Source organism: Lemur catta, chromosome 9 (assembly GCF_020740605.2).
Source record: "Lemur catta isolate mLemCat1 chromosome 9, mLemCat1.pri, whole genome shotgun sequence".
Taxonomy (NCBI): domain Eukaryota; kingdom Metazoa; phylum Chordata; class Mammalia; order Primates; family Lemuridae; genus Lemur; species Lemur catta.
This window is the reverse complement of record NC_059136.1, coordinates 58,844,963-58,872,175: the sequence shown is the minus strand read 5'-3', so window position 1 is coordinate 58,872,175 and position 27,213 is coordinate 58,844,963. Positions and strand designations below refer to the sequence as shown.

The 27,213-nt window shown below is 33.4% G+C and overlaps 1 protein-coding gene across 1 annotated transcript in view; it reads left to right on the top strand.

Annotated features, from left to right (window-relative positions):
* VPS13B (vacuolar protein sorting 13 homolog B) overlaps nt 1-27,213 on the top strand; it is a 752,846-nt gene that overhangs the window by 129,839 nt on the left and 595,794 nt on the right. Inside the window, exon 17 of the mRNA XM_045560402.1 lies at nt 12,946-13,127. Coding sequence (XP_045416358.1) covers nt 12,946-13,127 — 182 coding nt within the window. The remainder of the gene's footprint in view (nt 1-12,945; nt 13,128-27,213) is intronic.

The window sequence follows — 27,213 nt, the reverse complement described above, 5'->3', positions numbered from 1 at the left end:
ACAGATTTACTTTCTATATCTATAGATGTGCCTTTTCTAGATATTTTCTTCACTGGAATCTATAGCACATGGTCTTTTCTTTCAAGGTTCATCCATCTTCTAATGTGTATCAGTATTTAATTTCTTTATATTGCTAAATATTAATAGTATTTCATTATATGGATAGACATGTTTTATTTATCCATTCACCAGTGACAGACATTTGGGTTGTTTATACTTTTATGACTATTATAAATAATGCTCTCATGGACATTTATATACAAACTCTTGTGTGAACTTACAGTTTCATTTTTCTTGGGTAGAATACCTAGAGTAGAATTGTTTGGTTATATAGTAAACTCTTGGTAGTTTTATAAGAATTCATTTTTGTTGACTTATATCATTGTAAGATTTTAGCTTTTGTGAATTATAATCAAGACATTCATTACCCTTACAGAGATAGACAACTTTCACTTCTTATTTTCTCTTACCATCTGTTATCTAACATTTAAATTCAAATGATAAGATTTCAGAAATTTGAAATGGTAAAATATTTTCATATATCAACATAACAAGACATCTATATTTTACTTGCAAATGCTAAAATGATTGCTATTAAGAATATAATGGCCAATACTGGTGAGGATGTTGAAAAAGAGATACTTTGGTACACTGCTGATGAATGTGAAAATTCAGTGTAATATGATGTGTGCATTTGTATTCATGTGGAAAGATCTCCGTGATCTCTAAGATACATTGTTCAGTCGTAAAAGCAGGCTGTAGACATATACATAAATATGTATTCTCATTAAAACTACAGATGCATATTTGAATGCATAAAATCAATATACGGAGGTCTTTAGGTATTTATGGCAAATTCCTAAAATTTGGTTATCTATAGGGAGGAGTGTGGTGGGAGTAAAGAGTAGCTTTATTTATTTTACCTATTATTTAATTTTTAAAACTTTTAAAACTTTTTTCTTGTCATTGAGTATTGATGTGTAAGTTGTCATTGTATAAAGAAATATACATTTCTTACCTTTTTAAACTTTTCATTTGTAAGTTGAGTTAGTAAAGATTTGTACTCATTTTATTTTGGAAAAAGTGAACTAATCTTATTTTACTGTACAGGATATGAGTAATAACAAAAATACATTTTTGGAACCAATTTGTAATTTCAAACTTTGCATTTGGGGACTCTATATAAATCTTTAGATCCAGCTGTTGCTGAGAATATTCTTTCAGTTGCTTTGCAGTGTGTTGATTTTAAAAGAATGGATGACTGTTCCTCAAATGTACATATGGCAAAAATTTAATGGTATTCCTATGAACTTGAATGGATTGTTAAGTTAATTTCTTTGCATTGAGTAGTAAGAACCACAGTTTCATGTTTTTCATTTAAAATTTAGAAGAATGAATTTTCTTGGTAGAAATGGCAGTTTGGTCCAGAAATTTCATAAGCTGTGTATTATAATTTGTCAGCAAATGGTACAAGCAGAGTCTTTTAAAGTTTTTGTTAATTAGGGCATATTCATTTTCAGTCTTTGCTACTATACAATCAAGACCTACTTGTTTCTATTTCCTTCAATTTATCCTGGAATTTGTCCAAGTTCAGTTTTAATGAGTTGTTTATCCCACTAGTTACACTAGGATTTATTTTTCCCTAGAGAGTAATGTTTGAATTGATAGTTTTTAAACCTATTCTGTAAAATGAACATATGTTGAGGCTAAGACTTCTGGATATGAGAGATAGGCTTTTGTTAAATAAATTATTTTATATTTAACAACCTAACTGTTAAAATGGAAGTTTGGTGATATTTCAAAAAAAATTAGTTAAGTCCAGAGTTGTTAGATATTTTTAATATGAATTTATATTGAGCTGATTTGTTTGAAATAAAGTTTAATGTGTAGTGGTATAAATCAAAAGGAAAATTATACTTTTTATTATGCATTTTCATTGACATTTTAATGAGTCCCTCAAATAGTTTAAATAAAGTTGTAAAAGCTATTGATCTTTTAAAATTTTTTGAATTAAATATGGATTAATGTTATTGCTTGATGAATTAGGTTACAGATACATTGTTATTTTCTATACTCGTTAACCTATTAGATATTTCAAAATAGAAGCAAAAGTGCAAAATCCATCTTTGTTGACATTGTTACACTAATACAGTTCGTAAGCTACCATCTATTACCAAATAATTTAAAATTTATTTATTTCAGTTTCCCTACTACTGAAGTATTTAACAGAAGTATAATAAAATTAACTTTTATTTGTGGTTGGTTACAGCTGAAACATAAACCACAAAATTATATCATGCATGTGTGATATGATTAGCTTGTTTGTTGTTGAATCCTGACTTTTGTACAAAGTGAGCTGTTTCCTTTGATATTAAATTAAAATAAATCTGAAGAAGAGAATTACTCCCTACCCTTGGGCATAATTAACATGTAGAATAAATTAGTTGTTTTGAATTTGCATATGTTTAGGTTTTTATTCAAGTCTATTATCCATTTGGGAAACATTTTTTGTGACACATGATGACTTGAAAGAGTATGGTATACAGTAGCTCAATTTATCATGAAATAGTAAAGACCTGCTTGTGAAAAGAATCCCATCTATAATTTTTACCTTGTAAATTATTATTGCTATAGTTATAAGAACATGGCTCTTTGCTACACCACGGGACCTCCTAATTAACACAGAGTATCTGGCTGAAGATAGAGTACCTAGCTTATTTGTATGTTTTCATATTGTAGGAGGTGTTGCAAATGTCTATTTACTTTGTTTCACTGCTAATAAAATAGCTTTTCTTAGGTCAAGAGTTTGAACAGAAATTTGAGAACACAAGTTGATCAGTTAGTTCTCTCAGAACGCCAGGAGAGGACCAGTTTTTAAACCCTTATAAAAGATAAAGGAAAACGAGAAAAGAAAATGATTTAAAAAATGGCCCAAATGTTGGAAAAGCAAAAGGAAACAATACAGATGATTAAATATTAATACAGATTTGTGAGTTGGGTCATATTTGTTTATCCTCCTATCTCTTGATCTCTACTATTTTGTCTGTTTGGTATAAAGAATCTTTTATTCAATGCATATTTTTTTTCTGGTCCATTCATTCCAATCCGTTGGCTTTTATGGCAAAATGTGATCAGGAATTGTGGGTTGAAGGGTAAATTTAGGTAGAATCACATCTTACTATTAAATGTTTGGAAGTTGTTTGGATAAGATGGTGGCTGTTTTAATGTGCAACTGTATATTTGGTTTATCTGACATGCTAATTAAGAGGGATGGGTGACCCAGATTTTTGTTTTTGTGGTAGTTTTAATTTTTTTGACTGAGGGAAGGCAATGGTACTTGAATCAGTTGTTGCTAGGTACAGAGTTCTAAATACTTTAGCGAGTTTATTTTAATTGAGCTCACATAACATATAATTCACCATTTTAAAATGTAAAATTCAGTGGTTTTTATTATGTTCACAGTATTGTCCAGTCATCACCACTATCTAGTTCCAGAACATTTTCAAAACTTCAAAAAAGAAATTCTGGGCCCGGCGTGGTGGCTCATGCCTATAATCCTACCACTCTGGGAGGCCGAGGTGGGAAGATCGCTTGAGGTCAGGAGTTTGAAACCAGCCTGAACAAGAATGAGACCCCGTCTCTATTAAAAAATAGAAAGAAATTAGCCGGACAACTAAAAATATATAGAAAAAATTAGCCGGGCATGGTGGTGCATGCCTATAGTCCTAGCTACTCTGGAGGCTGAGGCAGGAGGATTGCTTGAGCCCGGGAGTTTGAGGTTGCTGTGAGCTAGGCTGATGCCATGACACTCTAGCCCAGGCAACAGAGGGAGTCTTTGTCTCAATAAAAAAAAAAAAAAAAAAGAAATTCTGTTTCTATGATTCTAGACATTTTATATTAACAGAATCATACAATATGTGGCATTTTCTGTCTGGCTTCTTTTAGTTAACATAATATTTTAAAAGTTCATTCATGTTATAACATATATCAGCATTGCATTCCTTTTCATGCCTGAATAATATTTTTTATATGGATATACTACATTTTGTTTATTCATCAGTTGGTGTGCATTTGGGTTGTTTCCACTTTTTGACTATCAAGAATAATGGCTGTGAACATTTGTTCATACACAATTTTTTTGTATGAACATGTTTTCAGTTTTCTTGGGTATGTACCTATAAATATAATTGCTGGATCATATGATAACTCAGTGTTTACTTTTTTGATGAGCTGCCAAATTGTGTTTTACACAGTTTGCACAGCTGTGTACGATGTTCCAATTTTTCCCCATTCTTGTCAACACTTTTTTTTTAATTACAACCATTCTTGTGAGTGTACAGTGATACCTTGTGGTTTTGATTTTCATTTCCTTAATGACTAATGATATTGAGCAGCTATTCATGAGATTATTGTCTATTTGTGTATCTTCTTTGACCAAATATCTAAGTCCTATGTTCATTTTAAAAATTGAACTGTGTATCTTTTTGTTTTTGAATTATAGTTTTTTTTTTTTTTTACATATTCTGGAAACTAGGCCCTTATGATATATGATTTGCAAATACTTTTTTCCATTCTATATGTTGCCTTTTCACTTTCTTTTCTTTTCTTTTTTTTTTTTTTGAGACAGAGTCTCACTCTGTTGGCCGGGCCAGAGTGAGTGCCATGGCATCAGCCTAGCTCACAGCAACCTCAAACTCCTGGGCTTAAGCCATCCTACTGCCTCAGCCTCCCGAGTAGCTGGGACTACAGGCATGCACCACCATGCCCAGCTAATTTTTTTCTCTCTCTATATTTTTAGTTGTCCATATAATTTATTTCTATTTTTTTAGTAGAGACGGGGTCTCGCTCAGGCTGGTCTGGAACTCCTGACCTTGAGCGATCCACCAGCCTCGGCCTCCCAGAGGGCTAGGATTACAGGTGTGAGCCACCGCGCCCGGCCCCACTTTCTTGATAATATCTCTTCATACACAAAAATTTTCAATTCTGATGAAGTCTAATTTATCTATTTCTTTTGTTGCTTTTGTTTTTGGTGTCATATTTAAGAAACTTTTGTCTAATCCAAGATCATGAAGGTTTATACCTCTGTTTACTTATAAGAGCTTTATAATTTTAGCTCTTTGAACTATTTGGAATTAACTGTTGTATGTGGTTTGAAGTATTAGTACAAATTAATTCTTTTCTATGTACGTATCCATTTGTGGAAGAGACTGTTCTTTCCCCATTGATTGGTCTTAACACCCTCATCAAAAATCAGTTGACCAAAGATGTATGGGTTTATTTTTACTCTGAGTTTTAGTGCATTGATCTATATGTCTATCCTTATGTCAGTATTACACTGTTTTGATTATTGTACCTTTGTAGTAAGTTTTGAAATTGGGATTTGTAAGTCTGCTAACTTTGTTCTTCATTTTCAGGATTGTTTTGGCTATGCAGGGTCTATTGCAATTTGGTGTGAATTTTAGGATTAGCTTATTCATTTCTTCAGAAAAGTCAGCTGGTATTTTTATAGGGATTGTATAGAATCTATTGATCAATTTGGGGAATATTGCCATCTTAAAAGTATTAAGTTTTCCAATCCATAAACATCTGGTATCTTTCCATTTATTTGTCTTCTTTAATTTCTTCCAACAATATCTTGTAGTTTTTAGTGTATACATTTTGCACTTATTTGTTAAATTTATTCCTAAGTATTTTATTATTTTTGTTGCTAATGTAAGTGGAATTGTTTTCTTAATTTCATTTTTAGGTTGTTCATAGATAAGAAACTGATTTTTGTGTAATTACCTTATATCTTGTAACTTTGTTGAACTCGTTTATGCATTCTAATTTTGGGTGTGTGTGTATGTGTTTTCTTTAGGGTTTTTTGTGTATAAGATCATGGACTCTGCGAGGAGTGATAGTTTTACTTCTTCCTTTATAGTCTGAATGCCTTTTATTTATTTTTCTTGCTGAATTTATTGGCTGGAACTTCTACCACAATATTGAATAGAATGGTAAAAGCAGACATCCTTGTCTTGTTCCTTACCTTGAGAGGAAAGCTTTCAGTCTTACTATTTAATATGATGTTAGTTGTATGTTTTTTGTAAGCACTTTGTATTGTGTTGATGAAGATCCCTTGTATTCTTAGTTTGCTGAGTGTTTTCATCATGTAAAGTCATTAGATTCTGTCAAGTGCTTTTTCTGCATCAGTTGAGATGAATGTTTAAAAAATTCTTTATTCTATTAATGTGATAGATTACATTGATTGCTTTTCTTATGTTGAACCCCCTTTCATTCCCTTTTATTTTCAGGATAAATTCTAGTTGTTATAGTGTATAATCTTTTCAATATTGTGCTGAGTTTGATTTGCTAGTATTTTATTGAGGATTTTTGCATCTATGTTTATAAGGACTATTGGTCTGTAGTTTTCTTCTGTTGTCTTTGGCTTTGGTATTAGGGTAATACTGGCCTCAAAAAAGAATTAGAAAAGTGTTCCTTGCTTTCATGTTTTTTGCAGAAGTTTGAAAAGGATTGGTATTCATTCTTTAAATGTTTGGTAGAATTCACCAGTGAAGTTTTCTTGTCTTGGGCTTTCCTTTATTGAGAGATTTCTTTCTTCTTTGTTTTTATTTTTTTGTTTGTTTGTTGTTTGTGTTTGTTTTTGTTTTGAGGCAGGGTCTTGCTCTGTTGCCTGGGCTAGAGTGCAATGGTGTCGTCCTAGCTCATTGCATCCTTGAGCTTCTGGGCTCAAGTGATCCTCCTGGCTCAGCCTCCTGAGTAGCTGGGATTACAGGAGTTAGCTGCTACATCTGGCTCATTTTTAAAAGATTTTTTTGTAGAGATGGGGTCTTGCTACATTGTCCAGGCTGGTCTTGATAGGAGTTGAAGCAATCCTCCCACTTTGGCTTCTCAGAGTGCTAGGATTGTAGATGTGAGCCACCGTGCCCAGCCTGAACCTTTTTTTTCTGTAAAGAATTTATGAATTTTTTTTCTGGAATGATTCATATTCGTTCTTCAGGATTCAAATGAAATGTAACACCTGCAGTTTTTTCCCCAACCTTCTCCCCAGTGTATCTCACAGGTGCTTGTACATAACTTTGTTTAGCACTAATTATGTTGAATTGTAATTATTGGTTTACTTGCTTTTCTCACTACTAGACTCTGAATTCTTTGACTGTAAAGATGTTTCCTGTATCCTCAGGTGCAAGAAAGGATGTTGTGTCTTTTAAGCTTTAAGTATTAACTACAATTGATTTTTCATTAAAGTCTGCTGTGGGAGATTGGGCAGGAATTATTATATCTACTTTTTTTTTTTCCAGAATGCTCATTTATCTTTTTTCTTTTTAGAAAAAATTCAACAGTGTTCAAATACCCCCCACTTTCCTTCACCATATCACTTTTCTCCCCATAGATCCAGAAGGCTTTTAAAATGCTGACTTGGATGTTACACAGACTAACGACCCAAACAGCAGCAATAACAACAAAACCCCCTTCTTCATCAGCTCCAAGATTGTGAAAATGACAGGAAGTCCAGGTTGGCTCTGGCATTTATAGCACTGACATCCATTCAGCCCAGAGAAGCTCTGGTGACAGGCTTTCTAAACAAGCCCTGTCCGGGCCCCCTTGTGAGGCCTGGAGTCCATATATCTACCTTTAATTTTAATTTTAATTTTTTTAATTTCAGCTTATTATGGGGGTACAAAAGTTCAGGTTATATATATTGCCCATGCTCCCCCCATCCCCCCCGAGTCTGAGCTTCAAGTGTGTCCATTACCCAGACAGTGCGCATCACACTCATCATGTAGGTATACACCCATCCCCTCCCCCCACCCCCCATCTCTGTCCGATACCCAATTGGTGTTATTCCCAAATGTGCACTTAGGTGATGATCAGGGAAACCAATTTGCTGGTGACTACTTGTGGTGCTTATTTTTCCATTCTTGGGATACTTCACTTAATAGAATGGGTTCCAACTCTATCCAGGAGAACAAAAGAGATTCTGTATCACCGTTATTTCTTATAGCTGAGTAATACTCCATGGTATACATATACCATATTTTACTAATCCATTCATGAATTGATGGGCATTTGGGTTGTTTCCACATCTTTGCAATTGTGAATTGTCCTGCTATAAACATTCGGGTGCAGGTGTCTTTTTTATAGAATGACTTTTGTTCTTTTGGGTAGATGCCCAATAATGGGATTGCTGGATCGAATGGTAGGTCTACTTGAATCTGTTTAAGGTATCTCCATAATGCTTTCCACAGGGGTTGCACTAGTTTGCAGTCCCACTAGCAGTGTATGAGTGTTCCTGTGTCTCCGCATGCATGCCAACATGTGTTGTTTTGGGACTTTTTGATAAAGGCCATTCTCACTGGAGTTAAGTGATATCTCATTGTGGTTTTGATTTGCGTTTCCCTGATGATTAGAGACGTTGAGCATTTTTTCATAGGTTTGTTAGCCATCTACGTTTTAGATAGGAAAGTGAAGCTTAGAAAAGTTAGTTAATTTTTTCCTTAAAATCGTAAAACAGATGATTAAGCCAGAATTAAAACTTAGATTTTTAAAATTTTGTATCCTGCATCTAGTACTTTAAATGAAAAACTTTGAAAGTAGGGTTAGAGATAAGAAATTTAAAAATACAAATAAATCTGGGAAATCATACCTTGTGGAATCAGACTTATGTGGAATCTGAATTGAATGGCTGTGTAAAGGCTATTTAAATATTTCTTATGGATATGAGCCATAGAAAACCAACTGAATCTCTGAATTAGGTTATTATCAAACTGCTGCAGACACACTAGCCTCGCGGTCATTGCTTGGACTTGCTGAGAGTTCTGCCTTAGGGCCATTTAACAAACTATTCCATCTCTCTGAAACACTTTACAGAGATACCCACATAGCTGTCTCCTACCTTCTTCAAGACTGTTCAAGTTTCAATTTAATAAGATATACCGTTATAAAAAAGTCTACCTACTATATATGAAATTGCTTACTGTGTAGCAGTGTCATTCCACTTATGATCTATTTTTTCTGTTTGTCGTATAACTTATTATTATGTTTATTGATTTTTATCTTCTTCCCCTCCCCACTACAAGGTAAACTCCTTGAGGGCAGGGATTTTAATGTTTTGTTTTGTTAAGATCTTAAAATGGCTGAGATATTTTCTAAATAGCTAGAATATGACTCCTACGGGGGGGCTATTAATAAATATTTACTGAATTTATAGGTGTTTTAGAGAACAGCTTCAACATGAAGTTTGAAGACAACTAAGCTTAATCTGAGATCTAAATAGTTAAAATAGCAGCAAGGACATTATAACTCATTTCTTTATGGACCTAGTAACTGCAAAGTAAAAACCCAGTCTTGTCTTTGAAGGATATTAGGTTTGTTAACAATGTGGACCTTTGCTGTCAGAGCAGTGGCGAGATCAGGAGGCCATTGACTTGTAAGATGACTGAAATTAAAGCATATCTTAATGTTGCAAAGGTAACCCATTAACCTGACACTGTATTAGCATATCAACTATATTGGGCTGTAGTTTGAAATCCCCTTACATTATTTTAAAGGTGAGTTGTGCACATAAATTGACTATGTATACTAGACTGTAGTGGACAGATTAGGGAAGGTTGGGGAAATTCTTCAAAAGTCCTTGTATCTTCACATTGCTTTACTTGAATGTCCATAGAATTTTTTCATCTTTCTTGAAGTTCAGTAACTTTATGAAGATAATGATCATTCTGAATCAATATTTTCTATGGCATACTGTGCACTTTGTAGTTAGGACTTTTAGGCAAGATTTTTTTTTTAGACATTTCTGTATACTATTCGTTTTCTTCTTGTCTTTAGTTACACTAATTATGTATATTTTAGACTGCCCTTTTTGTCATCTATATCAATATCTTTTTCTAAAATCATTTTATAATTTTTCAAAAATTTCATTTTGTGTGAATTTCTGAATTTACTGTTTTAATGACTATTTTGAGTTATGTTTTTTATGTAATTTCCAAATATTTGGGGACTTTATAGATTCTTTTATGTTATTAGTTTAAATCTTTTGTGTGGTCAGCATGTATACTTTATGTGATTTCAGTCCTTTTAATTTTATTGACTTGTTTTTGTGGCCCAGAATATAATGTGCCTTGATGGATATGTATTTTGCTATATTGGGAGGGGTGTTCTACTGATATCACTTAGGCCAAGTTGATTGATGGTGTTCTTCTTCTTTTTTTAATCTTTACTGATTTTCTATTTGTTGTATCAATTACTGAGAGAGGACAGTTGAAATGTCCAGTTTTTGGATTTGTCTATTTCTCTTTTCAATTGTCTTTTTAAAAATTTATATACTTTGAAGGTCTGTGGTGCATACAAACCTAAGTAGCTCTTTTATCATTACAAAAAGTCCCTCTATATCTCTAATAATATTTTGTTCCAAAGTCTGCATTGTCTGATATTAATATATAATTTTCTTTTGATTAGATGTACATGGTGTTTTTTTTACCCCATCCCTTTACTCACTCCCACTCCTATCCTCTTCTAACCTATCTTCTTTTACTTAAAGTGGATTTGTTATTGATGGGATATAGTTTAGTCTTGGTTTTTTAAATGCAATCTGACCACCTCTCTGCCTTTAGTTGGTATGCTTAGATCTTTCACATTTAACAATATTATTTATATTTTTGGTTTAAGTCTGTCATCTTCCTATTTCTTTTCTAATTGTTCCATCTGTTTGTTTCTTCCTTTTTTTCCCCCTCTAACTTCATTTGGATTGATTCTATTTCATCTCCACTATTCCATTATTATTCTGTTCCATCTCCACTATTGCCTTTATTAGCTCTATCTTTTAGTTTTGTGGCTTTAGTTGTTATAAAGTTTAGAGTTTGTGTGTTTTCCTTATCACAGCTACCTTCAGATAATATTTTATTGTGTCACGCATTGCATAAAAACCTCATTGAACTATACTTCAATTTCTCTTCTCCTGTTCTTTGGTCTATTGATGTTATACATTGTATTTTTACATATGTTATAAACGCTGAAATGTGCTGTTACGATTTTTGCTTTAAACAGTTAATCCTTTAATCTCTTTAGAAGATAATGAGAAATAATATTTCTTTTTTCTTCCTTTTAAAAATAATTCAGCCATATATTTACCATTCCTAGTACTCTTTAGACTTCTTTTTATAGAGCCACAAAGATTTCCATCTGATATCATGTTCATTTAGCCTGAAATTTTTTCTTTAACATTTTTTGCAGTGCAGGTATGCTGATGAGGAATTCTTCCCAGCTTTTATTCATAAAAAGGCTCTGTTGCCTCCATTTTTGAAAAACATTTCCTATGAATTTTGAATTCTAGGTTGACAGTTTTTCTTTTTTCTTTCAGCATTTCTATAGTGTTATTCTGTTGTCTTCTGTTATGCATTGTTTCTGATGGGAAGTCTCCTTTCATTTCCATCTTTGTTTCTTTATATGTGAAGTATTTTTCTACCCTCTGCCTGCTTTTAAGATTTTTCTTTTTAACACTAGTTTTCAGAAATTTGTTTGTAATATGCTTTGGTATGTTTTTAAATCTATTCTACTTGGGGATGGTTGAACTTCTTAGATCTTTGGATTTATAGTTTCCTTCAAATTTATAACAATTTGCTTAATTTTTTTTTTTGTCCCTTTCTTCCACTTCTCTTTTCTCTTCTGGGACTCCAAGTACACCTATTTGAAATTGCTTGATACTGTTCCACAGTTCATTGAGGTTTGTTCAATTATTTCTATATTTTCCTTCCTGGTCCTTGATTTCCGGGGACCTCCTAAGAGACTTAAAAAATGCATCTCAGAATTGTCAGCCAAGGGAAGCATTTATCCCTACATTTCCATCTTCTGCATACGTGATTGCAAAGTAGTTTCCACTGGTGTCTCACACTGCAGGGTAGCCCTAGGCAATGCCAGTGAAAGCCTGCATCAAATTGGTCTCCATAGCAGTGGCTAGAATAAGAGGTGGATTGAGAAGCTTTTGAGGTGACATACAAGAGATGTGCAATACTTTTCATGTATGGTTATGATTGGGAAAATGATAAATAGTGGAGGTTTCTCGGGTTTAGGAAAGAGCAGGGTGATTGAGTCTACTGTAGTAACATCCAAATATGTGTTTTCATATCTTTTGGTTTTTTGTTCTTTTATTTTATCTCCTATGTTTATTAACCTTCAATATCAACTTGTTGCTCACAGACATATTTAAATATTTCCTTACTTTGAGGCTTTGTTATTTGGAAAATTTAAATATGTGAAACGCTTTATTTATAGGCAAAACCAGATGAATAAGGCATGAATGAATTAGATATTCCAGGGCAGGAATTTTGAAAATAATTTTCCATGTTACTGTCAAGTAGAGACCTGGGTATAACATAAATACTTTATAAATACTTGTGAGAAAAAGTATAGGATAGAGGGCTCTGAATCAGATCAACTGGATTTAAATTCCATTTTATTTTTTTACATATTAGTAGTATGACATTGATACCATAATTTATCTGTGTCTTAGTTTTCCCATGTACAAAATGAGTGTAAAGATAGTACCTCCCTTATGTCGATCATGATAGAATTAAATGAGTTAATAGATATAAGACATTTACAACAATGCAGATCTGCTAGTAAAACCTCTGTAAGTGTTAACTGGTATTATTTTGATTGTTATTTTTGATGATTGACTTGATGGAAAAATTATAATTGCTTGAGCAGAATATATGTGTGTACATATGTATATATGAACATTATCCTAGTTTTTATTTTTATATTTCATTATTATTGTGAGTTTCTGAAATAGATGCAAAGTTAGCAGAATTTTTTACATACATTATTTAATTGAGTTTTAAAATATTTTGAATTTATACCCTTTCTTCCCTTGCAACCTAGTCCACTTAGTGTGTTGTTTGTGAATGCTATTTGCTGTATTGTTATTCTTTCTATTTTCTTATGCAGGACCAAAAGATCTCAGATTGCTATAAGTGAAGGTATATTTGAACTTCCGAATCTCACAATTCAAGCTACAAGAGCACAGACACTTCTGTTGCAAGCAATATATCAGAGTTGGTGTCATATTGGAAATGTCAACACTTCAGCATTGAATGAAGCTTTGATGAATGAAGTCTTCCATACTACAGGTAAGAGCACAATTCTTGACAAGAATATGGAAGATTTGTACTGGAGGTGGCTAATATTTTATGATGCAAATCCATCTGTCTAGCATGTTCAACTTAAAATATATGTCTGTGACACTGGATATTTATAGCTTATATTTAAAATCTAGGTTGTTAGTTAAAACATCTAGTTTTGTTCCCTGGTACCAATGTTTGTATATGTTTCATAGTTGCAAGAAATTATTTTTTACCAGCTCCTTGTATAATTTACCCTTGGCCTTATATGTGTAACTTTTGAGGGGATCAATGTATGTGTTTGGAATGATAACCAAATCAAATATAAATACATTTGATTATGCTGATAAAGTAAAATAAAATTCTTGCTCATCATACTTGGTAGGAGTTGGTAAGCAGATTTTCCTTTTTGTGTGAAAAACATCAATCTTACGCTCTGAATCAGTTAATTAACTACTAAAAATAAAAATTTCTGCTTTGATGCCATAAGAGATATTGTCTTCATCTTGTCGCTCAGTTTGCATGCAAACAAACAACTTATAGAAGACTTGCTTTTTTTTTTTAATTTGTTTCAGTTCAAAATGATAATGTTGTATTTGTCAGTACGCAAAAGTAGTTTTTAAGGAAGAATATTTTATCAAGTGTAATTACACTTAATAACATTTTTTATCTTTTATTTATCTGTTAAAATATTTTAAATAAAACATTTAATAGTCTCTTAGGATGCTTTTGAAGGTTTTAATTTCAGACCTTACTTTATAATTCAAATTTTCTTATGTGGTCTAGCCAGTGACTAACACAAAATGTTATACAGGTACAGTATCCCTTATCTGAAATGCTTGCTTTATACCAGAAATGTTTTCAGATTTCAGATTTTTTCAGATTTTGGAATATGTTCACATAATGATGAGATATCTTGGGAATGGGACTCAAGGCTAAACATATACACCCTGTAAACATAGCCTGAAGGTAATTTTATACAATATTGTTAATAATTTATTATGATTCGTCATATAAGGTCAGGTGTGGAATATTCTACTTGTGGCATTATTTCAACGCTCAAAAAGTTTCAAATTTTGGAGCATTTCAGATTTTGAGTTTTCAGATTAGGGATGCTCAATTGGAGGTTGTTTTACTGCCAGGTTTTAGGATTATATTAATATAAAAAATGACAAGACAAATATTACATTAGGTTAGATGTTCCTCACTTGGGGCTTTTGAAAGGGCTTTGAATTCTCTGAATCCCTTGTAGTATGCAAATTTTAGTGCGTATAAGCATACACATGCCAATATACAGTATACATATTTACATTCTCTTTTTGAATTGATTCTTTTATTAAATGTAGTGAGTCCCTCAGACAGTCTTTTGACACTTATCTTTTTTTTATGTTAACATAGTTATGATTAGCTTTCTTTTGGTTGGCATTTGCCCACACTTTCTCTTCTGTTCTTTTATTTATATCCTATCTGTCTTTGTGCTTTAGTTATATGTCTTAACAATAGCATATAACTGGATATTTTAAATTGAGTTTGATAATGTGCCCTATACCTTGTAAATTTAATCTATTTATACGGTTGACGTTTGAACAACAGTTTGAACTGTATGAGTCTACTTATATGTGGATCTTTTTCAACCAAACACTACTCAAAAATTCAGTATTCATGGGATACAAGACCTGTGTATACTGAGGGCTGGCTTTTCATATATGTGGGTTCACAGGGCTTACTGTGGGACTTGAGTATGCATGGATTTGGGTATAGCCAGGGTCCTGGAACCACTTCCTCCGCATATATGGAGGGACTACCATGTTAGTGTGATTGTTGTTTTTTGACCTTGTTTCTTCATCTTACTGTTTTGTTTCCTTTTGTACTGTTTTTGCTGTGCTACTTTTTTAAAAAAATTGCTGTTATTTCTTACTCCATTATCTCCTCCTACTTGTTTTGAATTTATATATTCCTATGGAATTATTAACATCAAAAATAACTGATGCTGGGGTGGGTGTGGTGGCTTACACCTGTAATCCTAGCACTTTGGGAGTCTGAGGCAAGAGGATTGCTTGAGGCCACAAGTTCAAGACCAGCCCGAGCAAGGGTGAGACCTCGACGCTATAAAAAATAGAAAAGTTAGGCAGACGTGGTACTGCGTGACTATAGTCCCAGCCACTTGGGAGGCCGAGGCAGGAGAATCACTTGAGCCCAGGAGTTTGAGGTTGCAGTGAGCTGTAATGACACCATTGCACCCTAGCCCGGGCTACAGAGAGAGACCTTGTCTCAAACAAACAAAGAAACAAACACTCCAAACAAAACCGATGCTGTCTTGGAAAACAGCTTGTAGTATATTTTAAAATCAGGTAGTGTGATGCCTCCAGTTTTGTTCTTTTTGCTAAAGATTGCTTTTGCTCTTTGAGGTCTTTCGTAGTTCCATATGATTTTAAGGATTTTTTTTGCTGTTTCTGTGAAAGTGACATCGAAATTTTGATAGGGATTCCATGGAATCTGTAGATTACTTTGGATAGTGTGGACATTTTTAACAACATTAATACTTCTAGTCTATTATCACAGAATATCTTGCCATTTATTTGTGTTTTCTTCAGTTAATTTCATCATTTTATAATGATGGGATTACAAGCACGAGCCACCATGCCTGGGAGTTTCATTTATTTAAAAAACTGTTTTCCTAGTCTCTATTTTATTTATTTCAACTCTGGTCTTTGTTATTTCATTCCTCCTTCTTACTCTGGGTTTAGTTTGTTCTTCCTTTTCTACTTCCTTGAGGTATAATGTTAGGTTGTTTATTTGAGATCTTTCTTCATTTTTGATGTGGGTGTTTATTGCTATTCCCTCTTAGAACTGCTTTTGTTGCATTTCATAGGTTTTGGCATGTTGTCTTTCCATTTTCATTTATCTCAAGATTTTTTACATTTCCCTTTTGATTTCTTCTTTTACCCATTGGTTGTTCAGGAACATGTTTAATTTTCACATATTTGTGAATTTTGTAGTATTTTCCCTGTTACATATTTCTGATTTCCTTGTGTTTGGTTAAGATATTTGATGTGATTTCAATTTCCTATATTTGTTAAGACTTGTTTTGTGGCCTAACTTAAGATCTATCCTGTAGAATGCTCTGTGTGCACTTGAAAAGAAAGTATATTCTGTCAGTGTTGGATGAAATGTTATTTATATGTCTGTTAGGTACATTTGGTCTAAAGCATAATTTATGTCCAATGTTTCCTTATTGATTTTTTTGTCTAGATGAGATGATCGATTGTTGAAAGTTGGGTTTTGAAGTTGCTTATTATTATTGTATTGCATTCTATCTCCTCCTTCAGATTATTTAATATTTGCTTTATATATTTAGGTGCTCTAATGCTGGGAGCATATAATTCTAATTTTTTTGTCTTGATGAATTGACCTTAATATTATAATATAATGACATTTTCTGTTTCTTTTTATAGTTTTTCTCTCAAAGTCTATTTTTCTGATACAAGTATCATGACCCCTGCTCTTTTTTGGTTTATATGGACTGTCTTTTTCAATTTGTTTACTTTTAGTCTGTGTGCATGCTCACTACTATAGTGAATCTCTTATAGGCAGCATATAGTTGGGTGTTGGTTGTTTTATGTTTTTTATTTTATTTTATTTTTTATTTCGATACATTATGGGGTACAAATATTTTTGGTTACATGGATCACTTCTGTAATGCTTGAGTCACAGTTATAAGAATGCCTGTCCCCCAGATATTGTTCATTGTATCTGTTAGGTATGTTTTCGCCTGTACCCTCTTTTCCCCTCCCCCTGTTGATTTCCATTGAGTTTTACTTCCCTCTATGCTCATGTGTGCTCATCGGTTAGTTATAATTTAATTGTGAGTACATGTGGTATTTGTTGTTTCATTCTTTAGACACTTCACTTAGGATAATGGTTTCTACTTCCATCCAAATTGTTCCAAAAGACATTAAGTCGTCCTTCTTTATGGCTGAGTAGTATTCCATGGTGTACATATACATTTTGTTAATCTCCTCATAAACTGATGGGCATTTGGGTTGATTCTACATCTTTGCTACTGTAAATTGTGCTGTAATAAACATTCGAGTGCAGTTGTCTTTTTGATAAAATGACTTTTTTTACTTGGGGTAAATACCCAGTAGTGGCATTGCTGGATCAAATGGTAGGTCTATTTATAGTTCTTTGAGGAATCTCCGTACTGTTTTCCATAGAGGCTGTACTAATTTGCAGTCCCACCAACAGTGTGTAAGCATTCTTTTCTCTTTGCATCCATGCCAGCATCTATTGTTTTTGGACTTTTTAATAAAGGCCATTCTGACTGGGATAAAATGATACCTTATTGTGCTTTTAATTTGCATTTCCCTGATGATTAGTGACGTTGAGCTTTTTTTCCATAATGTTTATTGGCTATTTGTGTATTTTCTTTTGAAAAACTTCCATTAATGTCCTTTGCCCAGTTTTTAATGGGGTTGTTTGATTTTTTTCTTGCTCATTTGTTTCAGTTCTTTGTAGATTCTGGTTATTAGTCCTTTATTTGATATATAGCTTGTGACCTTTTCTCCCATTCTGTAGGTTTGTCTGTTTGCTCTGTTAATTATTTCCTTGGCTGTGCAGAAGCTTTTTAATTTAATCTAATCTCATGTATTTATTTTTGTTGTTGCTGTTATTGCATTAGGGTCTTCTTTATAAATTCTATGCCTAGACCAATATCCAGAAGAGTTTTTCTGACATTTTCTTCTAGAATTGTTATGCTTTCATGCCTTATGTTTAAGTCTGTTATCCCCTGTGAATTAATTTTTGTAAGTGGGGAGAGATATGGATTTTGTTTCATTCTTCTGCATGTGGCTATACAGTTTTCCCAGCACCATTTATTGAATAGGGATTCCTTTCTCCAGTGTATGCTGTTGTCTGCTTTGTCAAAAGTGAGTTTGGCATATGTGGATGGTTTTATATCTGGGTTTTCTGTTCTGGTCCATTGGTGTATGACTCCATTTTTGTGCCAATACCATACTGTTTTAGTTACTATACCCTTGTAGTTTGAAGTCTGGTCATGTGATACCTCCCAATTTGTTTCTTTTGCTTAAGATTGCTTTGGCTATTTGGGCTCTTTTCTGATTCCACATGAAGCATAGAATTAGTTTTTCTGGATCTGTGAAATATGCCATTGGTATTTTGATGAGGATTGCACTGAATCTGTAAATCGCTTTGGGTATTATGGACATTTTAACAATGTTGATTCTACCAATCCACGAGCATAATATCTTTTTCTTCTTGTGTGTATCATCTGCCATTTCTTGCCTCATTGTTTAGTAGTTCTCTCTTTTTTTTGGTTTCGACTGGGCTTTTTGTAGCATATGTTTGGTATGAACTTTTGGCTTGGTTTATGGGTGCTTTGATGGCAATCTGGGTTCTGGATAGATGCCTCGGTTAAGGATATCCTTAGTATGATGGTTTTCTTAGTTGGTAGTTGTTTGTATGCTCTAGCAATGGTGAGGTATGTGTGTTGGCAGATTCCCTGTCTCTCTTTCATGGGAGAGGTTGGTGGCCTTTGAAATATTTTCTCTAGGAAGGATGCTATTCACACTGCTAAGAAGACCCAGCCCTGTGGTCCTCTTAGTAGTGTGAATTGTAATGTCATGCCCAGTTTAATCACTGAGACACTAGGGTGGTGCTTGTGCATGAGAAACAACCTGACACTGTATGATTTAGTCAGTAAATGCTGTAAAGGGCTGTGAAGATTGCTGCAGTATTGTTTTTGTGACCGGCTCTAGTCCCTCAGGAGGAATACTTGAATGCCCCATGTTGTGAGTGGGGCCCTGAAACTTCCAGGTTAGTCCTTATTCTCTGCCACAATGGAGGCAAGTGGGGGAGTGAGGCTGAGTAGGGCTGGGTCGGGTGGGTTTTCCCTCAGGCCCCACAACACTGGTAAGGTATCTCTTTTGACAGGGTTCAATGGTCTGCTCCCAGCTTTTGGGGAAAGCTATGAGGGAGGGGCTGATGCAGCCCCACCCAGGTAGAAAGTCTGTGGAGATGGACCATCTGAGATCAACAATCTGACTGTCTAGCTCTCTCGTTTCCACTTGGCCTGTGGGTCTGCGCTGCTAGCATGTGTCTCTGAAGCCTCGGTGGGCAGGGAACTCCCAAATTTGGTAACCTGGGCCACTACAGGTCCTCAGTAGAAGACGTGTGGGCCCCACTCTCTGTGGATACCTCAGCATGGAGTATGCACCTTCTGGAGAGAGGGAGCTGCTTGCCAAATTCTAACCGCAAACTGCTCTTCCAGTTATGTGTGGGGGAAGGGCCGCTGCTCCTGTTCAGGTGAAGCATCTGAATGAGACCCGCATGGTTGCTGTGGCTCACGGGTGTGGGCTCTTTGCTGTAGAACCTGCTGTAATCAAACAGGGACGTTTTCCTACTGGTGTGTATGTGTTACCTTTACAACCACCAAAAATAACACTATGTTACCCAAGCTAAACTGTTATTGATTTTTGAATTTTTTACAAAAATTCATTTACAATTGAGTTCCTATTTTACCATTTCATTAATCGTAAGTTGTGACTTATTAATGGGTTTTGAAATCAACTTCATTAGTTGCTACTAAAAGTTTGAAAAGAATAGAATTGAATTAAATAGAACTCACATAACATAGTAAGGGATGGTATTATATTATGTTTACAAATGTAAAAGGTGTACATTGTTAATACAATTATTGCTCATTTTTTTTGGTAAGAATAGGGATAAAATCCTATACAATTGTTTCTTAAATATTTGAGTTTTGTAAACTGAGGAGATATGAAAATTGTCTGAATAACAAAAAGGTTAAAATGTAGTATTTAAAGGAAAGAGAACTGATAGAATTTGTTAATAAATAGTGACGTGCTTTTCAAATTCTAAAATTCTTCAACTAAAAGATGCAGATTGATTTTTATGTCCTTTTAGAAGATGTGGCAGGGGGAAGACACGGGGTCATTGCTAAAATACATGTGCACGAACAGTGTAAGACACTCCTATACTTAAAAATTTTAAATGTGAAAAATGTCCACCATCAATTCTTGGTGTTCAAGAAAACATAGTTATTGATTCCCTGATTATTAAAATGCAGGATACTTGAAGAGTGACCCGTATTAAGTTGTGAAATAATATAAATCATTTTATCAGTCACTCAAAGGAAATAAATCAGTTTGAGAGTTAAGTTTTATATGTGTCCTATTTATGCTTTTTATATATAGAAAATTAAGCAAAGAAAGATAATCTTTCATTCTTGATTTTACAGGTATAAAATTATTTAACTATTTTATTAATGGGATTAGTGTCTAGTTTTTAAAATATTCAACTTGTTTTTTCCTATTAATAACTGAAGCTATTAAACAGCTGTATACATATACAACAAAGTAATATTAGATTGTTGGATTTCATTGGGTCTTACTATAGAATATACAACTACTTTCTGATTTAGTCTTCTCATTTTAAATGTTGGACTAATTTGCTACAGAAATGCCATACCAAATTTAATCTCAAGCATCAAAAGTATGAAATGCCTTCAGGAAGAAAAGTTTGTTTTTTTTTTTCTCATAAATTATTAATATAATATGTCACAAAAATGTGATAATTTTTGTTTATTGACTTAATCAGTTTATTTTTTGTGAATGAGTTTATCTAAGAGGCTTTAAAAGAATACTTGAAGTTTGCGTTGCAGTAAGCTACATTAATGCCCCTTGCCCTCTAGCCAGCGTGACAGAGCTCAAAAAAAAAAAAAAAAAAGAGTGACTGTTGAATGATAATGTTTTATAAATCTACAATGAATCCTTCTTCCTTAGCTCTTACAAAAATCAAAATAAAAGTATATAAAAATTTAAAAAATTCTATACTAATGCTTGTTAGATGTATATTTTTATTAATCTGTATATTACATAAAAATACTTGTTTAGTCAAAGTTTTACTAGCTCTCTCAAGTAATAAGAATATTTTCACTTTTCAACTATTGATACATGGGAAATTGGGCTGTGAAGATTTTCTCTATATGACTAAATGAAGATTGGTTTTTTTTTTTCATTGAGTTTCAGTTAATTTTCTCATTTGTAAAATGGTGATAATATCTTTATAGCTGCTCATAGAGTTTTCTTGTGAATGCCAAGCATAGTATTGTTTGTGGAGTTGATCTGTTTTTCTTGTCCTGGATAGATCTTGTTGCATTCATCCATATGAGGATATTACTTATGAAAGTGGTTCTAAGGTAGAAAGTTCCTGGATACTGAGATAACCCCAGTCAGAATTGGAGTCTAGGTGATCCGGTGTTAAGTTGTGAGCATGATAAGGCAAAGGTAAATTCAAAGAGTAAGCCAAGAAAGCAAATAGGACAATGAATAGTGATGTTGATGAGAGAAGAATAAAATTCAAGACATAGTTTAGGTCTGGTTATTTGAATTTAGTGAAGAATGCATACATTGGTGCCTCTTTAATATGACTTGATTATAAGAGGTCACACCATGCTCACAGAAACCTGTGATGAACCTCACTTCTCCTAGGGATTCCCAAAGGGAGTGTGTGTCAGTAGACCTATAAATGGATGTGACAATGCAGTGGGATAATAGAAATATGAAACCTTATCCTTTCATCTACTTTTCACGTACTTTACAGCTGTCTGCTAAGCATTTTTCTTCTAGTGAGCTGCATAATGTAAGAACTGGGTACCATAAAACTTACTTGAATAGTCTGAGTTGGCTCACCGATTTTAGGTTGATATTTCTCATGTACTAATTTCTTTGGCTTCTTACCAGTAATGTTGTTGGCGTGTCATATATCCTTTTTTACAGATAGGAAAATTTATGCTTAGAATAATTTAGTGTTTTTCTTAAATATCGTCTCATAGTTATTCACTGACTGAGTCAATTTTTGAAGCCAGGCCTTTGGACCTTTCTGTTACTATTATTTCTGCTATACTAAACTAACTTCTGGTAAATAAGATCAGGAATAGAGTAGATAATTAAAGTTTTTTACTCCATTAGAAAATATTAATGAAAGTATAGCAAACATTAGAAATCTAATCAAAATAATTATAAAGGATAAAGCAGAGATATTAAAGTTTGTACTAAATATGTATTATTAATTGGGATTATTGTATTATTATAATTTTGTTCATGTTTCTGGTGGTACTCAAATCATAGAAAATATAACCCTGTCATTTTGCCTGAAGATAAAATACAAAGTCACACATGGCTTTGGTTTGCTCTGGAAAACAAGAACTTGCTACACTTTTTCCTTATTTAAGAGTTCATTATTTTGTTGACAGTCTAATTCAATTAATCCAGTATTTTCAGGGAAATAACTTACAGACTTTAAAATCTGTGCTAAATGTGATCAAATGGACATTTGAATCCTTCATTTAAGTGATGTCTTAATGTTAACATAAAAATCTACTTCCCAGAAAGTAACTGTTAAAGTATTTTATGCAAGATTTCATGTGGGATACCTTAATGGTTGAATAATAAATTTTACCTCATAAAAATGAAATTCAATAATACAGTAGCTTTCTCAGGTCAGTAGCATCTGGTCTATTCTCATGAGAGCCAATATTTTCCAACTCATTAGGATCATGTCGTTCTGTATGTCGTCAACATTGACTTAGCCAAGCTACCTTTACTTACATAACCGCCAAACTATTAAATAGGTCTCTTGTGGAGTGAAGTCAAATATTCCTTTTACTTTACTTTTGACTTAGAAGAGGGGAAGAAAATGTACATACTATAACATTTAAACATCTGGTCTAAAACCACATCAGTGTAACCCTGAACAAAGTTACAGATTCGGCATTCTTCCCAGGTGTGCATATAAAAAGGATTTTGGAGTTGTCGAATAGTTCTTTAACCACTTAGGAAAAAGATGAGGTATAGTGATATGCTTTTTCTATTCCTGTTTTCAAACTACCTTTTCCCCCCCCAACGTCTGAAAAACATCCCTACTATGTTGTAAGATATGTATACTTTTGGGGTGTTATTAAATTTTCTTGCTAGATAGAGGCATTTGCAATAAATTTATCCTTGCCCTCAAATAAAAATGAATTGAGTTAGATTTGCATTAAGAACTATCAATAAGACTTATTGATATTTAAAGACATTACTTTTTATGAGTCTTGTGAGTTTTAAAGTATTCATATGAACTTTTGATAATATGAAGATTTGTCGAATTTAAAGATTCCGTTTTACTAGAATTCATTTTCAAGTGTTAAGAGCTCACTGATAGTGTATGCGATCATTATTAAGAAATGAATAATTTGCCTGGGTGTGGTGGCTCAAGCCCGTAATACCACATTTTGAGAGGCTGCAGCAGGAGGATCACTTGAGGCCAGGAGCTTGAGAATAGCCTGGGCAATAGCAAGACCCAGTCTCTACAAAAAATAAAATTAAAAAATTAGCATGGTAGTGCACCTGTTGTCCCAGCTACTCAGGAGACTGAGGTGGGAGGATCCCTTGAGCCCAGGAGTTAGTGATTGTAGTGAGCTATGATTGCACCACTGCACTCCAGCCTGGGCAACAGAGTGAGACTCTGTCTCATAAAAAAGAAGAAAAAGACATGAATAATTTCTATAAAGTTTAAAAACTCATTTAGAATGTTAAAATATGCCTGATGTAATTTTGTTCCTGTATTTTGTCTTAGACATTTGATAATGTTTGTAGATTTTTTTTACTGATGATACTTCTTGGCACAGGAATGGATGTTTTAGGTATCATTTAGTAAAAGAGAATGGATCAATGATTGAATTAAAAATAATTCTAAATAGCAGAAAATACCCTGTATAAAATCTGAATGTACAGAGTAGGTGTGAGAGAAACACAATGCCTTAAGTTATGAGTAAGTATATTTCATTGGTTTTTTTGAAAATTAAGCAGTATGTATCTTTAATATGATTTTTTCAGTCTTATAGAAAATGTTTTATAAGCAACATCATAAAATATGTTTTAGTAAGTTAGTGTTAAGATATCTTAATGTAACCCACAAGGAAAATAGTAATTGGTGGGTCTTTAAGGTTTAATCATCTAGGGCAAGAGTTGTATTTTATTTACTAGACAGTCTTAATTTGCTTTCTGAATTCAATTAATTGCTTAGTTAATTTGGTGCTTAACAACATTTGTTATATTCGAACAGTCTCACTAAACTTTAAATTAGTAAAGTTAGTAAACAACGAATGGGAGATGGACCACATTATCTCACATTTACATCAAATAAGTGTTATAACATACACTTATGTAATGCCAACACATCTGTACATTGAAAAAAAGTAAACCACGAGTCTAATGATCTAAAAGTTTGGTCCATATCATGCTCAGATATGGTTTGTACTAAAACTCTTAAGACAAATAAAGTAATATTTCAGTAACATAACACAGAATAAGCCAATGTAGATATTGGTGATTGGCTGGTGGCTTTCCTATTGAATGACCTGGAATTCACAGAGTCTTTCTACCCTGTGGTCTGCCATGATCTTGAGCCTTAAAGTTCTTTTCAGATAGCTGATAGAAAAGGGAAGAAAAAGTGGAGAATCCTGCTTCTTAAAGCCTCAGACAGGAAGTGACAACCTTTACTTTTACTCTCATTCCGTTGGTAAGAACCAGTCACATGGCCACACTTAAATACAAAGTCTTCTGAAAATGTCTGTGGCTGTACAGCTGTCCACTAGAAATAACCCTATACCGTGGAAGGGAGAACATGAATTTTTGGTGAACAGCTGAATATCTCTGCCCTTGGGTTGAACACTGCATAGTAGTATCTGACTGCACGATTATCCTCAATTCAGATGCTTGGCATTTTGTGAACCTAGACTTGGCATATATACATGAAACAGAAGATCTGAACTAAATAAAAAACCTGATGATTCTTGGAAAAAAATAAGTTAATGTTGATAATAATGTGATATTAATAGAGGAATGAGTTAGATTTTTGTAGAAAAGACACCTTTTAAAAAATTCACCTTTGAAGCTGATTTTAATGTATTCTGTTGGTTCATAACCTAAAATATATTTCTTTCACTTGTATTTACTTGCTAAACATTTTAAAAATATGTACTGTGCAGTCTGTTCAGTTCTGGGAGCAGATAGCTAACAAAAAATACATATGATTGTAGACATGGGTATAGAATCTTCTGTGTCAGCTATTAGAATATCAGATATGGCTTTAAAAATGGACAAGATTTAATTACATTCAGTGAAGAAAGAAACTCTGTTAGTTTCCCAGGACTGCTAACAAAGTACCATAAACTGGATGGTTTAGCACATTAGAAATTTACTGTCTCACAGTTCTGGAGGCTAGAAGTCTGAGAATAGGTGTTGGGCAGTCCATTTTCTCTGTGAATTCAGTAGAGGAGAATCCTTTCTTGCCTCTTCCTACCTCCTTTTGGTGTCCATCATTCCTTGGTTCTCTTTGGCTTGCAGCTATGTCTCCAATCTCTGCCTCTATCATCAACGTGGTGTTCTTCCTTGTGTGTCTGCCTCTCTTATTCTTATAAGGACAGCAATTAATGTTTGATTAGAGGCCCATTCTCCTCCAGTTTGACTTCACCTTAACTCATTACATCTGCAATTACCCTGTTTCCAAGTAAGGTCACATTTTGATGTACTGGGGGTTAGAACTTCAACATATTTTTGGGGGAGATGTAATTCAACCCACCAACATTAAAAAATGCCTCCACCAGCATTAAAAAGAAACCCACCTAGTTAGATTAGCATAATTTAAGAGTTATGATGAAGATTTGAGAATATGCTGACACAAATTTATATAAAGATAGAATGAATAAGATTAATTTAGAAAATATGGAAATAAATCATTATACTTTTATAAATAGGTTTTTTTTTAACACCCAAAATGTATAACTTTTGATATATAGTGGAGCATCTATCAGAAGTATACATCTACACTGGAAGCATTTTGGTTTTTGGCAAGTGAAAACTGGATTTGTCTGTTAAGCCACCTTGATTAGAGTATGAGTTGGTATGTGTTAAAGAACTTCCGTTTTAGAGTATACTGCTGATTTTTAAATTTCTGGTTTAATAATACCTGCCATGTACTATGTTGATTTTGCTGTTTTGCTTGCTTTTTACCACAGAGAGATTGATTATAAATATACTTATTTATCATAAAGAGAATAATTATTTTAATTATTCATGGAGCTTATGAGAAAATCATTGCAACAAATACAATTATGATAAAAGTCTCATTATAATACATTGACTTCTTTTTTTTTTTTTTTAATTTTACCTGGAGCCATGCCCAAGAAGCCTTGAGCAAGTGGACTCCTATACTGACTTCTTAATTCCTAACTTTAAAATAGTGCTCTAATTCCACAGAAAAGCCAAGTAACGATAGCAAAATATTTTAAAAAGTTCTAAAAAGTTGTAGTTCATAGTTTTATTAATCTCTGGTACATTTATTGAAGTAGAAAATATGAACTGTACTTTTAGAGGTTGAAATGCTGTTAAAGGTATTCTTAGAAAGCTATATCCTAGTAAGAAATAACAGGAGCAGAAGTTGGGACTCTGGATTTCAGGGAACTGCTTGTATTTATTTTTGTTTTAAATAATGCTATAACATACTATACAATTAAAATTCCAAATTTTTACTCATTATGGCAAATGGAATGTGAGAATATAATTTATATTTGACTTTTGATGGATTTAGTAATTTGAATCCTTGAAAACTTTCCCACTGATCATAATATAGGTAAGACCGGATCTGTAAATATTAATTATGCTTGCTCTGTTTTAATAGGTAAGGGTACAGCTTCTTTGCAGTAGAGTGATTTACGTTTTTCACTATTGTTTTAGATTACTTTATAATTTCATGTAGTCATAATTGTGCAATTAAAATAGTTCACAATTACATTAAGTATTCTTTTTTTTTTTTTTTGTTTGAGACAGGGTCTCACTTTGTTGCCCGGGCTAGAGTGAGTGCTGTGGCATCAGCCTAGCTCACAGCAACCTCAAACTCCTGGGCTTCAGCTATCCTACTGCCTCAGCCTCCCGGGTAGCTGGGACTACAGGCATGTGTCACCATGCCCGGCTAATTTTTTGTATATACATATTTTAATTGGCCAGATAAT